The 15,302-nt window shown below is 35.6% G+C and overlaps 1 protein-coding gene across 1 annotated transcript in view; it reads left to right on the forward strand.

Annotated features, from left to right (window-relative positions):
• The window catches only part of SESTD1 (SEC14 and spectrin domain containing 1), a 51,686-nt gene that overhangs the window by 17,219 nt on the left and 19,165 nt on the right, over positions 1 to 15,302 (forward strand). The window contains 5 exon segments of the mRNA XM_085227695.1: positions 3,485 to 3,593; positions 5,319 to 5,409; positions 6,514 to 6,627; positions 13,659 to 13,772; positions 14,718 to 14,815. Of these exon segments, the coding sequence (XP_085083821.1) occupies positions 3,485 to 3,593; positions 5,319 to 5,409; positions 6,514 to 6,627; positions 13,659 to 13,772; positions 14,718 to 14,815 (526 nt within the window).

Consider the following 15,302-nt stretch of genomic DNA (forward strand, 5'->3'; position numbering starts at 1 on the left):
CCTGCATGCCATGCTTGTAAAATTCTGCACCAATGGAGGTGATCCACAGTCACCACTGCTGAAACAGCTGCTTTACAGTGCTTTATATTCACTGTTTGGTTTTCATAAATATTCAGCGAGTGTCAGTGAATGTCACTGATTGCCGTTTTGTCTGAGGAATTCAATGATCCACCTTTGTTCCATATGTACTTCCATGTCAGACACCATTCTCTCATACTCCCCCTCTGCTACTATATGTCACATGGCAACAAAATGTAACAGGATTTTGGTGGGAAGGTTCAACCTCTACTGCCACGCTACCAACATCTGCCTCTGACATCATGGGCAAACATAATATAATAAGAGGCATTACTTTTGGAGCCCTCTTATTTAAATCTGGGTATACATGTGAGAATGTCTGAGCGTTTGGTATCTTTTGTGAGTAGACTTGAAGTGCCAGTTCTCAACTTTGATTTATAAGTCCTTGTTCAACACTGGAGCCTTTCATGTCTGTAAAAACAAACAAACAAAAAAAAACCCAAAAACGTGGACAACTGTTAACCATTAAGTGAATTTGTGGGCCTTCTGTTTGGCTCTTTTGTGTGAATCGGGGGGAAAAATGGAAGAGAGCAAGTCTCTTTCAGCTGTGAATCATCTATGGTAAGACTAACATGGTATAAATGTAAAAAGAAAATGTGTTTCTGCAATACTCTCCCCTCTGTGTATCTTCTCCTAAATGAACAATCTTAAGCCTGCACTTCAGGATCACTTCTAAGTTCTTGATGAGGAGGAGAGGTAGCATTAGATACCAGTTTTGCAAGTCTGGGGTGGCTGCTGTTGTTCCTGATTGAATTTTGGCTCCTGGAGGTTGGCCTGAGGCTGTTGTCGTGGTGTTCCTTTTAGAAATGCCTGCATAACTTCCTGTATTACTGCTTCTGCTGTCATGAACTTACTCCATTTGATCACCAACTTTTGTCCGTTCTGCATTTTGAGTCTTTATGGTTATTTATGACAGTGTTCTCTTATGTTTTACTGCGGCAGTTTTTCCTAGTTTGCCACTTTTCTATCTGTAACCTATTCTTGAATTTAGCTGTTGAATTTAGCTGTTCTGAATTGTTTAAACCAGTTTATTTTTTGAATCCTTAAAAACTGATGTCCTACTGCCTTTGAAAACATTTTTAAAATATTTTTTGGATAGGGAAAGACCAAATGATGCCTGACTGCTTGGGGGAAGGCTTAGTACTTCATTTTATTATTTTTCTTGTTAAGAAATGGTAGCTAAAAAGTCATTGTTCATGGCTCCTTAAGTATTATTTTACATCCTCAAAAATACTGCTTTTCTCTTAGTTGTTGGATTTAATGAGGGTTCATGAAGCAGTGTAGCAAGTAGGGAGAAATTCTTTTGTTCACTTCAAGCATTTGGATGAGAACGAATCTCTAGTTCATAAAGGACTAAGGATTTTTTTCTCTCCCTCCTTTTTCTTTCCTCTTTCCTAATTCCATTTTCAGGCTTCTGCCTGAAAAGGTTTTCTTCCTGAGACAGATAAGGATTGACAGTCTGTAAATAAGTTTTGTTTTATACAGTGGCTCACTGGATTCAGGAGAAAGGACAAACAGATAGATCCTTTCTCACCGTTAGTTAATGCTTCTGTTAGTAAATAATTAAATATTGTTTTCTGTTTTTCCAAGAATTCCTCCCCTCCCTTCTTTTTCCCCCTTCACCTGTGAAACAAACAACAATAAACCCACCACAGAAAAAAAGAGAAACACAACTGTTAGAATAGACTATCTAAGCAGTAGTTCTGAAGACATACAGTTTGCTCACCTGCATACCAGTAGATCTTTAATACTATATTATATATATATATAATATATATATAATACTATATTATATATATATATATCTTTTAATAATTAGGGGAGTTGGGATAAGTTTGGAAGCAAGGGAAAAAGCTATTGCAATTAAGATGCCAACATATGTTGTGTAAACAGACTATTTTCCATTATTTTGCTTACATCTCTAATGTTTTGGGAGGAATTCTTCTCTAATTATGTCGATGTAGGTGTATACATCTGCAAGCATTGCTGTGCTGTACCTGTGTGCTTTGTGTTACTGCTCCACAGTTGTTGTTACTCTTTAAGAAGCTGTGCTCTCTGTCCCTGACTTGCAGGGAAGCAAAACTGTGATATAATGGGTTTAACCACATGAACATTTGAGAGTAATTTTTTTTTTTCTCAGATCACAAATTCAGGGGCGGAGGGGGGGGGGGGGCGATCCTGGTAATTTTACTGAAAATAGTGAATATATGACTTAGGTAAGAGCTTCTTCAAATTCTGTGGAAAGATCCAGTACAGCTACTTTTGCCCTTTTACTGACTTTAGTTCTCTGCTTCAGAGGCTCAGCAGTGATGCCCCTCTGTAAGGTATGGTGTATATAGGGAGTCCTCTGCACACTTGAGTGGCTCCTTTCACACTATCAGATTTTCTGGGAGACCCTTCTGAGAGAATAAACGCACATATCAGGGCACTGTGTCAGTATTTATTTTTTGTGTGATCTTGATATATTTGGTTTATTTGTCTTCAGTTCCCATTGAAACTATGAGGGGGGGAAAAAGCTGCTCCAAATCCATTTTTCTTGTTGGTTGATAACCGTGTGACTCAAAGGTCAATCCTTTTGAGAAAAGACCCATAGAGAAAATCTCAGCTCTTTAAATATCCTCTTTTTTTTTTTTTTAAATAAAAAAGAAACTACTTTCCCAGAAACTTTCTGGATTAGCTGTGCAATCAAAAAAATGACATAAATCGCAGATGTAGCATGTTCTACTTAACTGCAGTACATCTGCCTAATGCTTGATTTTGATTGAAGTGAAAATGTGTGGCCGACACTTGCCATGTTTTGTTTCTGTTGCTGCCTGTGTAAAATGCATACAAAGATCAAAGCAAATGGCTTGAAGTATTTATCTTAATTGTGAGGTGACTGTTACATGCCTGTAAGTAGGTCAGGAAATCCATGGGCTTGATGCATGGATAATCAACTGTGAGCAGCCCGTGTGGAACAAGACTTCACTGTGTATAAGGGATGTTTCCAGCAGGTCTTGCCTTGCAGTTGAAGCAGCTAAGCTCGCTTACCTTAGAATCTTACTGGGTTTCTGACTGACTGGTTGTACAGATGATCTAGGAAATCTTTAAGTGAAAATGTAATCTACATGTGCAAAAATAATGCTTCTGTGAAACTGGAATTAGGACAGTGTTTATGTCAGGTCTACCAGATGAAAGGCTATGACCGATGCGGATGTGGTCTGTTCTCTGAAGCTTTGGTGATGCCTTAAGTATCAATGTGGTGAGTGGATCCTCACATCTAACTGGAAGAACATCATGAATAGTTTCCACAGCAACTTTAAATATTAGTTTTATGATGTGTTTTGAGACCATGTGACTACAAACTATTTCTCTTACTTCTAAGCCCTTACATTAACTTTCTAATGACTTTTTCATGCCCAAATAGGAGGGAAGGACAGAAGAAGTGGTCTCATTCTGACAATTCCATTATGCCTTGAGCAGACAAGTATGGATGAGTTGAGTGTCACGCTGGACTACCTGCTCAGTATCCCAAGGTGATTTCTAAGGCATTTGGCTCTCAGGGCTGCTTGGTTCTTTTAGTCCTGGAAAGGGTCATTTATTGTTTCTATTTGATATAATGCAAAATCTATTTTATGTAAATGATTGTTCAAAACATTATACAGTCTGGTTTATTTAGAAACATACATGTTCAAATGAACCTGGAGATCTACTAAGGCTTGCCTAAATTCTTTTATTCTGTATATCTAGCTTTGTGTTCTTCTATTTGTTGTACATATTTGTTAAGTATTTCATCACTCCTTTCATGGAATATCTTTATTTCTTTTAATGTCAGCGTGCTTAAATTGCTATGTAAATTAATGAGCCACTCTAATGAATTTCTTAAGCTTACAAAAGTAGCATTGCAATTTACAAATTTACCCAAAGTAAACAAAGCCTCCTCTTCTTTTTTTACTTTTCTACATGCATATTCTGTGTAACCTTAGACCTTAATTGTGCAGAGTTTTAAATAGTCTCCTCAAAGTTATCCAGCTTCAGTTAAATGTTGAAAGTTAAAATACCACCTAAGTGTGCTGAATTAAAATTCAAGTGTTTTGTCTTTCAGACCTGATTGTAAGATATTTTTGGTAAAGTTCTGCTTACGTGACCCTGTAAACTTATAGTGACAGTTTTTGTTGTTGTTGTTGTTTTTGTTTGTTTTTTTTTTAAGATCCAGAGGTCAATCTTTAGAGTTGCTTTGCATATATCTAGAAAAGAATGAAGTCCTTCGGCTAAATGTTTGCTTGTATCCCTCTAAGTATGTCTTTTGGAAATAAAGATTCAGTGCCATACCTGAAGGATGTTTAGTGCAGTTAGCTTGTTGGAAACTACAAATGCATTAAGAACGTAATTAAGTGATCCAACTTCTTTCTGTAGTTAAGATCATTTGGAGGGAAGAAAAAAAAAAAAAAGAGTTCTGGTTAGGGCGAGAAAAGCAAGCAATAAATTCAGTTTGTTTACAAATAAAGCATCAATGTGTATGTGTATATTGAACAGCATTGAAGTTGTGAAAGAGTTTTCCGAACAGCTTGTAAAGTGTTGGAAATCCCAAACTGTCATCCATGCAAGCCATCTCATTGACTTAAGGACTTGGCCACATTTATGGAACAGCTGTAGGCATTGTTGTTCTCACAAGCATTTATTATTCCTGTCTCACCCTGGTGTATGTCTTTTTTTTTTTTACATACATTAGTGTAAAAATAACTGAAAATTCAATGGAAGCACTCTTTGTACTCTATATAAACTGGGAGTCTGCTTGAATGCAAAGTTCAGAGTTCCTACTTCTAATATTTTGTTCGTCACTTATGTGGAAAAAATGATCTTTGTGGTGGCAGTATGGAAAGATTATTGTCATTTTCACTTGCACCTTGTGAAATGCATCTATTTTGGCCTAAGCACTTGCATTTTACACTCAGGAAAGAGTCACTCTGCTGTATTTGAAAAGGAGGAATATGGGAAAGGATGTTGCCTGAAACATTGTTTATGTCTAAGAAACATGAATTTTACTTATTCCTCCGAAGTATAAGCTAACCTAACATGTCTAACAATTGAGCATGCCTTACATTATAGCTATGTTTTGAAACTTACATTATGGTGTTGATGGATAACTGTGTCCAAGAATCTACATAGCTGTATTTTTCACTAGATTTAGAGCCAGAGTCATTGTGATATACTATTGTTGATGAGTTACACCTTTTTTTCTAAGTGCTTTTCCTTTTTAGTGAGAAGTGCAAAGCAAGAGGATTTACTGTGATAGTGGACGGCAGAAAATCTCAGTGGAATGTGGTGAAGACAGTTGTGTTAATGCTACAGGTAAATCCACTTTCAACATCAATAGCTGACACATTTGTTCTATAGATGTGAACCCAATAGCTGCATTACTTTAGGGGCGTTAATTTCTTCATTGAGAGACAGGCAGGCAGTTTACGAGCTTTTAATATCACAATATCTTTTCTTTGACAAAGAAACAATCTGAAGAGAGGATGATACGCTTCTGTCAAATCAGGGTCAAATTCCTTTCTTTCTCAACGCATGAGATTGTAACCTTTTTCCTGAAATAGAATTTTGGTTGAAAAAATACAGAATTATGCTCTTGGCATCATCAACCACGAGTAGTAAGCACATAAGCAGAGAACAGTTCATGCTGATAGTGCAGATAAGTAGGCTTTGATGCATTATGCAGTACCAATTAGCTTCCATTGGAATTAACAGTTGATTTTTGTTGCATTACTATAGTCCTAGTCACAAGTTAAGTCCTAGATGCTACTCGAAGTAGGGAGGAAAAAAGTGTCAATTACCAATTAAGGTTGCTCGTAACGATTTCTTCTTACCTTTTCAGAATATCATAGGATATATGATAAAGTTTTATTTCTGTAAGGAATATGGTCTATCTTCTGGTTCAGTGTTCAAATAAAAATGGAAGATACAGCACACTGAACTAGATTGAAGACGTTGAATTCTACTGCCTTTCCTGTCTTTACTGCTATTTATTGGAGTGATTTCCACAAAATTAGGCAAAGCCTTAAAAAGTGTCTACTTCCAATAGGGCAACTTTTTTGTGTGTGATTACTTTTTTTTTTTTATGTAGCAGATTGCATAAGTAGTAAGCCTTGTTATAAACTTTCTAAAAAGAGATACTATAAATAACATTTAATGAAACAAAAAATTTGTGTCTTTCTGTGCTGGTACAGCATGGACTAGTGGTTAGATTTTCTTTTCAGTTCTGACAGTATTTTGCTATGCGATCTATTGCAGACTGTGAGCCAGCTTAGGACATAGATGCAGCCAATCTTGTTTAATTTCTATCTGCGAATGTAACTTCTTGAGTAGCTGGTGGCACATAAGTAGAGATCAGTTCTGTGATACATGAAAGCTTGAATGTTTTACTGTTATTCCCTCCCCTAATTTGTTTTGCAGAATGTTGTTCCAGCTGAGGTATCACTTGTTTGTGTAGTAAAGCCAGATGAGTTTTGGGATAAGAAGGTTACACACTTCTGCTTTTGGAAGGAGAAAGATAGACTTGGCTTCGAGGTACGTATAACTTTTATCTGCTTCAGTCACAAATACCATTTCTGGAATTCTTTAGAATAATTGGATGCAAATGCATGGCTCCTTAAAAACAGTTTATTTCGGGTGCTTTATGGAGATCCCTAATAAAGCACTGTGGCTTTTTAGCTTTTTGCTTTTTTCTACTTGAAAGGAATATTAAATGAAGTCCCTAATTAGAAATCTGCTGCTGAGCAAGAGGATAAATCTGTATGACACATTTGGTTGATGCTTTGAGCAAGAAAATGTTATGAGGTTTAGTGTGAATTTTGTTCATGACTTCTGTAATAAATTGTGGTGTTGCATATTGTATAATGCTATTAAATGAAAAGTTGCCCTTTCTTGAAGAACATCTTGCTGCTGCATGAATATTCTTTAATCTTTGAGTTTTTGACATTTGTAATAGAGTTCACAGGGCCTTTCAGTTTTCCAAAGATAAGTTGGTAATATTATCACGTGGTTCAGTATGCACAAAAGATTACATAATGATGTTAGCAGTTCCATTCTTTTATCTTTTTGGGAGGTTACTGGAAACTCAGATTTTTGTTTTTGGAAAATTCTGTGTTATCAATCCTTCCAGGTGCTTTTGAAATGGATTTTGTTTGAACTACAGTAGATTTGTAGTACTTGCCAGTTACTGAAATGGAAACATGTTTTGTATGAGGCACTACAAGAGCATCTTTTGTTAAAAAGATTAAGTGTATTTTGGAGCCTTATCTAATTCTGGGTAGTTCTCTCTGATGTTAAGATTATGTTTTTGAATACCCATCTAGAAAAGTTAGTTCAGGGAATTTGGAAGATGCAGCTACTAAGTAAATCATATACTAAATTATATAATCCTAGAGATTTGATCATCTAGATAAATCATTGTTAATTCATAAGAATTTTAGTCTGTTAAGTCTTTTATCAAACTTTACCTAGAAGAGATAATTCCATTTTTTCTTCCAGAAACAATTCTTTGATGTCAAAGAGTTCTGAAGGACTGGGTCAGGGAGGATGGATTCTTTTTTTGTAATAAGTTTTAGTGTTTTAGCAGGAAGGAAATCTTACAAGTTTGTCTTTGGGCTATTTATCTAACAGAAGAAAAGATTGTATTTTCTTTTTGAGTAGTTCCTTAAAGACAGATTTGAAAAGTAATCTGTGTACAAAAGAATGTCTGAACAACCACTTCTGTGCTTGAGACAGCTAGATATTTATTAATAAAGGCAATGGCTGAATTTTTGCTACGGAAAGTAGCTTCAGCTATGGTAATCTCAACTTAAAATCAAATTCTCCTGGGTTTAACAAGTGTCTGTTTGCCTTCACTTGAATCCTCTGAAGGGACAGGCAAGGAGATGTGCTCAAAGTGTATTTGTCTTAAAGTTCAGTATGTAGCAGCTCAGTCATAGCCTACTTAATCAAAAATGTTGTTGTTTTTTTTTTTTTTCTTAGTGCAAAAGAAGATGAGTATGGTGATATTTATATGTTAGTCAATTGTTTGTACCACATCGCATTAGGAAAGAAACTGAACCAACCATCTGTACTCAGAGGGATGATTTAGGAGCTTATGTTTAGAAAGCAACTTAAGTTCACAAATACTCAGTTTCATGTGGATGTAGCTTAAATGCCCAAGCCCTATGCTGACAGGAATTCTTCAGCAGCTCCTATTACTGAATACAAACTTTTTTTTTACCTACCAGTGTGCATAGTCCTGGGAAGTCTTTGAAATTATGGTCTAAAATAATACGTTGATTGTGATATTGCTAGTTTGAAAGAAATCTTTCTAGATTCTTTTCAGGTTTTTCTTTAATATGATTCAGCTAGAATCTGTTTCTAGCCAAGTAGAATGGTTACAGAAAATATTTGGTAGTGAAGCAGGTATAATTTTAAATGATTGCACAGGGAGATATTCTTATTTACCTTCAAGAATTCAGTCAGTCATTAAATTTCATTACAGAATTATCATTTTATAAGTCATTTTATGAAGTGTGCATCCGTACTGACAGTATTTGCATTGTTGGCATAGATCATTAGAGTATTTTTGTTTTCTAAACTACATTTATATTACTAAACTGTAAACATTTCTCTCTGACATACAATCTTGATCTACAGTTCTCTTAATTAAATTTAAGAGCTCTGAAGATTTAGGAAGAGGAAAATAATTGAAATACTAAGTATACATTTCATACAACCATGGATCAAAATGTGTCAACTGTTTAAAAATGAAGTCAACCATGTATACCATTTTATGAGGGGAAAAAAAAAGTACATATCAACTGCACTCTTGTCAGAAGGAAAGCTTAAGATTTGTTCTTCTGGTTCCTTGTATCTTGGATTAATGCAGGGATGGAACAGAGATTTGTATGAGTAGAGGGTAATAAAGGGGCAGTTGCTCAATTCTTGTTGTGGTTAATAACATTTTGCTCTTGAGTTCCCTCCTAGTTTAGAAGCACTGAATGTCTGACTCACTGATGCAATGAGACTGCCTGCTTGTATGGAAGCTGCTGACAGCTTTGGGGCAGTTGAGCAGCTGTGCATATAGAGTCACTACAGATGTTGATGAAGAGGCCTATGTGATACTGTCCTAGCTCTACCTTGTTTCTTGCACTTGTTTAGTTTGTTTCTCTGTGCAGTAATTCATCTTCTTTAATAGCATCCTTCATTAAAGGACAGGGAAGGATGAGAGAGTAGTAGGAAAAATCTTGTAGTTTCCCAGATAATGAAGAATGGCCATTAGTAATAAGTAAGCCTTTGTTCTTCACTATTCATTAACTCTTGGTTATGTTACAAGCAAAACTGACTCATTAAAAATGCCCCTCCTCTGTGCTCCAAGTAGTCCTTGTGTTAGAGCTAGTAATGTATCTTTGCCCTCTTTTTGATTTGAGTACTGAGCGCTATGGAAGCCCCTTTACACAAAATTGCAGCTGTGTGTTTGTATATACTAGCGGTAAAACCAAAGCAATGCCTGACCTTTATTTTTCAGGGATGTTAGATTTGGATAACTATTAGTTAGAAAAACCAAGGCCGCTGTTGGACCAATAAAATCCTCCACACCCTACTTTGTGCTTCCTGGCCTGCCTTTTATACCTTGTTTAATACTGCCACATGAAGCCATCAGTCACCATGCTGTCATTTCAGTTGTAAGGCAAAGATTCTGTGCTTTAGGGTGAGGTGTGGTGGTAAAGAGTTGCAAAGCTCTGGGAGTAATTACAGGAACAAAAGGTTATTGAGTGTTGTAAGAAGTGCTTAAGAAAGCAACTGGGAAGTAACAAACATGATTAGATTTTTTTTTTTTTTTCTATATTGGTCTCCAATTCAAATAATGTAACTCTGAAGTAGATACCTTTTCCAGTCTAATGTTCTTTGTTGCCTGGTTATAGCAGTCCTTAATGTTCCAAAGTACAAAAACCCCAACCATTTTTTTACAGGTGGCTTTTTTCCCCTGTGATCTAGAGTTCTCTAATATGTTACCACAAAAGTTTTCCTATATTGTTCTTGAATTTTGAATATATAGTTACAATATGTATCTGCATATCCTCTCAGTTCTCAACTTAGAAATTAATTTTGGCACACTTAGCCCCATTTTATTTCTTATCAATAATAGTAATAGGCAGAATGTTATTCCAGAGAATAAATGAATAACATTTTGTAAGTCTCTAACTTCCTTATCTAGTCTTCCAGTTGACTGTTTTAGAGCAAAGGCGTTGGAACTTAGTTTTCACAGACTTTCCTAAAAATAGATTTAGCAGTTCTACAGTTTTTAACCATCTAAATGGCATTTATTTTACGGCATATTCTTCCTCTGAATTTATTTATAAAAAAAAAAAAAAAACAACACTCTGAATGTGCTACATCTGTGCCTTAAACTTGTGCCAAATCAAGGAATTTTCCCTGTAGAGCTGGGGAAGGTAAACCTGTGTTTGTCACTTTTAGAGTTCAGTTCTAAAGAAGGATGTGCTGAAAAATATCAGGTTGTGTGTGCCTATTATTCTCTTCTCTGGATGGAAAAATGACAGTGTGTTATTATCATGAGCCCTGAAGGAGAAGGTGAATGAGTAGCCAAAGAAGTTAGTACTGGATGGGGAAGGGGAGTGAAGCTGACAGACTGGTCTATGTCGAGGTTCTGCTACCTGCTGTTGGGTTTTTCTAGTATGCCAGATGTTCTGCATGGTGCTGGTCAGATAAATATTTAACTTGTATTTCATTACACTACTCAGTGTTTAATCAAGTAGGGTTTCATTATTATGAAACAGTGGAGTAGTTGTTCTACAAAGAACAACAACTTTACAATTACATGGCAATGAATCACTGTCAGACCAGGAATGTGGGCAGCTATGATTTGTCTGTTTAAAGTGCCAGAGTTATTCTTGAAAAGTCACTAGGAATATAGTTCAATCCTTATATCACAGTTTCCAGAATCTAAATTTTCTGAAGAATGAGGACGGTTAATCTTTTTCTTTTGGGAGGGATGGGAATGTAAGTGTGAAAGTTTAATTTGATTGTTTTAGAAAGGAAGTAAGATTCATACTTTGTTTTAAAACAAAACAAATACCAAGAAACAGGTTACTGATTTATTTTATTTTATTTTTTTTAAACGAAGGTTGCCTTCAGTATAATGTGAAAAGTGAAAGTAGGAGTTCTGTGGCTCGGGTTTCTTCACAGGCTGAAGTGCGAAGTTATGCTTGCAATCTCTGCCTTCTTAACTGAAGCTTTCCCGTGTTTTTCCAAAGCTGTTTGTATATGTAAGCTGTTAGAATAACAAGTCGTTGAGAATCCTTTCACCTAAAAAAAAACAACTCGGGTATTGACTTAGCATCAGAGAACATCCTGAATTGGAAAGAATCACAAGGATCATTGAGTCCAATTCGTGAGCCCAAAGGAGTTTGTCAAAGTTCAGTCTTTTATACCTATTAACTAGGCTATCAGAAAGGATGAGTTTTCTGAATTTACCAGAAATTGGCAGAAATTTGGGGAAATGAACAAAAAACCCTTCTACTTAGGTCTGTTTGTGTGAGATTTGTCGAAAACTACCAGCCAGTTATCTAGTAACTGTGATCAGCTTTTAGCATGCATTCATGTACTTTTAATTGAAATGATATATTTTAAGAATGATAGCTTTATGTTCTAGTAAGTGAATGAAAATTATAGTTGCAACAGCACCTTGTGGTATGTTATATCTTTTCCTCATTTTCGTTTGTCAGTTCCTAAAAATATTGTCCTGATTTTATTCCATAATACAGCATTTTTACTTTTCCCAAAACACTTGCTTGAGTTATTTCTGTAAGGACTTTCAAGTATTATAGCAGGCTATTATTGTACAAAGCATGATTAGATTGGAACAATGAAAGCTGTTACTGCTCCTCTAGGTTCTGAAAAGAACCGAGTACAGATGATGATAGGGATTCTGGCCAGTACCACACAGGGCATGTTTGAAACCTTATTACCACTGTTACCTTTTTAGATGTGACTTATCCAGTGAGTGGGTAGAGTGGGTTAGGAAACAGAGACAGATTCAGAAACTAATATTTTCCCTGCTTTTGGAAGACCCATCTGTCCAGACTTATTCATTTATCCCTTTGAAAATCTAAACTGTTCATGTTAATGTAAAACCATAGTCTACTGTTCAACTTTTTCTAAAGTCAATACTTCAGTCATCTGGGGAGGCTGGGGGGTGGAAATCAGTCCAGTTGCAAGCAAGGAGAGGGATATTTCCTTTTTTTTTTTTTTTTTTAACAATAAATGGTCTTCATTTATACCTTTTGACTTCTTTCCCCTTGCTTCTCAACCTTGTTTCTTACAGTTCAGTGGTAGCTAACCAAAACAGAAGTTCTGAAGCCTCAGAGAGGCAACTTTCACATAAAAATAGTGAAGTTAACTAATTTAAAACATATGTAGAATTGCATTAGCACTGCTGCTAGGCAGGAACAAGCTAAACTCTGTTTAGGAGCTGCCCTTCTGATGCCACCATATCAGAATCCAGATGACTGCTTTTTTTTTTTTTTCTTCAAAGTTTTCAGGCAGAATTTCTGCAGTGTCAGATATGTCAGATACTCTATTAGCTCAAAGCTTCTTAAATAGCTGTTAGAATAAGTAGTTTTTGAAGCAACATCATAAGTTGCTTCAAAACTTATGAATTTTTCTTAATAAAGTGCAAGGAAAGTTTGTGTTCTTCGATTAAATGACCCTTGTGAGTGGTGTTTTTGGAGAGTAGGGTTGGAATGAAGACAATCTGAAGTAGCTGATGTATTATTGTAAGGTTTTGTTTTGCAAGAGAAGAAATGTTTTAAATGTCTCCTCAGGACAAGTTTATCAAGATTATCCTTTGTCGTGTCCCCCCCAGTCCTTCTCCAAAGGGTTCAGTAAAATACTCAGACTTAAGTGGTCGTCTCAGTGCAGTCCATCATTTTATTAAAGCAGTTTACTGGGTTTTTTTTTTTTTTTTAAATCCTTTTAGAATTGATGTTCTTAGCTACCTGATTTACTGTTTCCATACTGAAATGTTCTGATTGAGTGAATTAATTTTCTTCTCCTTTTTTTTATAAATTCAGAGGGATGTACAGAATGTAAAAATTACCTAAACTATAAAGGTATGCAGCACATTTGCATGGTAAATGCAGGTATTTAGCTTGTGTGGCACGAAGGTCTGCAAGAGAGTGGTGCTTTGCAGCATGATATCCTGCCACCGTGTTCACTGAAAATAGGTCACAAAGTATAACTTAATCAAGAAACATCAATACCGTGAAGAAAACAGCCAACAAGCATATTTCTTTTTCCTACTTTAAATAGGTGGTGATACCATTGATGCTTCTAAGGGATTCTGCATGAAATGTAGACTGTGTATCAAAACTATATGCCTCTATTAGGCCTCACCTAATTGTGGTCAACCGTGCTTCATAGGGATATTTAGCAGTAAGATGGTCACTTGTTGTGAGTCACTGAAAAGATCTGCTCAGTACCTCTGGACACACTTAGCACAACTTGTCAGGAACTTAAGTATAAGCATTACCTACACCTATATCTGATACTTATTATTGCAGGTTATTTTGGTGTCTGCTAACAAGTTGACTCGATACATAGAACCATGTCAACTAACAGAAGATTTTGGAGGAACTCTCACCTATGATCATATGGATTGGTTGAATAAGAGGCTGGTTAGTTTTCTGTTACTTTCAAATGTGTTGTTCTTGATCCATGGATTTCTATTCATGTAGGAGCCTTGCATAGAATTTGTCCTGTGTGTAGTATTGTGGTCCAAATGCATGCATTTCATGATGATAATTGAACTAACAGGTTCCTTAGTGGAGCTCTCCCATAGACTGTTACTCTAGTAGAACTTGAGTGTATGATGGAGTGGTTATGAAGGGAATTTTTTTGCCTACTAATGGGGAAATCCCTAACAAGGAAGAAATACTTTAGAGTTAGGACAGCTTAAAACTTGGCTGAAAGATCTATCAGTGCTGTCTTCCCAGTGGATACAGAGTTGCAGTAATCATACAGGGTTAAAATCTGTTTCAAAGATGTAATCTGAGTAATATGCAATATCTGACTACGTAGGCTTTGCTGTCTGTGTACTCTCTGCATTTGAAGAAACTGGTCAGAGTATTTTTTTTTAAATCGCTAGTATATCTTCTACCTCAGAGTTCATTACATTGTAGCTTGTTCATAGCAATGAAGATTTGGCATTTTCACAAAGCTGATTATTTTTACCCATTCAGCTGAGCTATCCAATGCTTTTGTAACACTGATTCAGCATTATGCCTGAGATTTAAATAAAGATAGCGGCATAAATGAAATGGTGAAGTAAGTATGTCCATAAGAACTTATAGGTTCTGTAGAAATCTAAAAAAAATGTATTTCAGAAATCAGTTCTTCATTGTACTGTGTGATATTTCTTATCTTCCTAAAAGCTTCTGGTGCTCCTAAGTGTTCCATGTAGAAAACTATGCTCTTTTTGCTGTACTTTCTATATATTGGGAAACAATATGAAGATTGAAATGTATTATTGGAGCCACTGGATAAATTTGTATTGATGCCCTCAATATTTTATCGCTTATATTATTTGTATTTCTTAATTTAAAACATGCATTTTTGTTTAGGTATTTGAAAAATTCACAAAAGAATCAACATCCTTGCTTGATGAACTTGCTCTAATTAACAACGGAAGTGATAAAGGAAATCAACAAGAAAAAGACAGGTATGTAGTTAGGCTTTTGAAACTCATGGGTTTTTGATATTAAATTTCACTAGAAATCGCAATGATATTGAAAATACTGTAATACTTTAAATGTCATGAAATACGTAAGGACATTTTCAACATTTAAAAAACATCACAAATTTTGTCAGATGGATGCTTGTTTGGCTGCACCTCATTTTGATAAATGTGTACAAAGAGCAAGAATTTAATGACTGTTTTACTCATGTTTAGAATCAAAATGAGGAAGAGGGATTTACTCTGATACTGTTCTCCTATAAGTGGTTGATTTCCTGATGTAAATAGACTCCACAAGAAACTAAAGAACTGAACTTTTTATTTTTTTTAAACCAATGCGTCCTAACATGTATCTAAACAGTGTCAAAAGCAAGTTCATGTTTTCCATCATTTATCAAAGTCATAGAAAATAATTACTCTTTCTTTAGATTTACAAAGAGCCTATGCAATTAAGGTATTAGGCTGAGATACA

Source organism: Meleagris gallopavo, chromosome 7, assembly GCF_905368555.1.
Source record: "Meleagris gallopavo chromosome 7, MGAL_WU_HG_1.1, whole genome shotgun sequence".
Classification (NCBI taxonomy): Eukaryota; Metazoa; Chordata; class Aves; order Galliformes; family Phasianidae; genus Meleagris; species Meleagris gallopavo.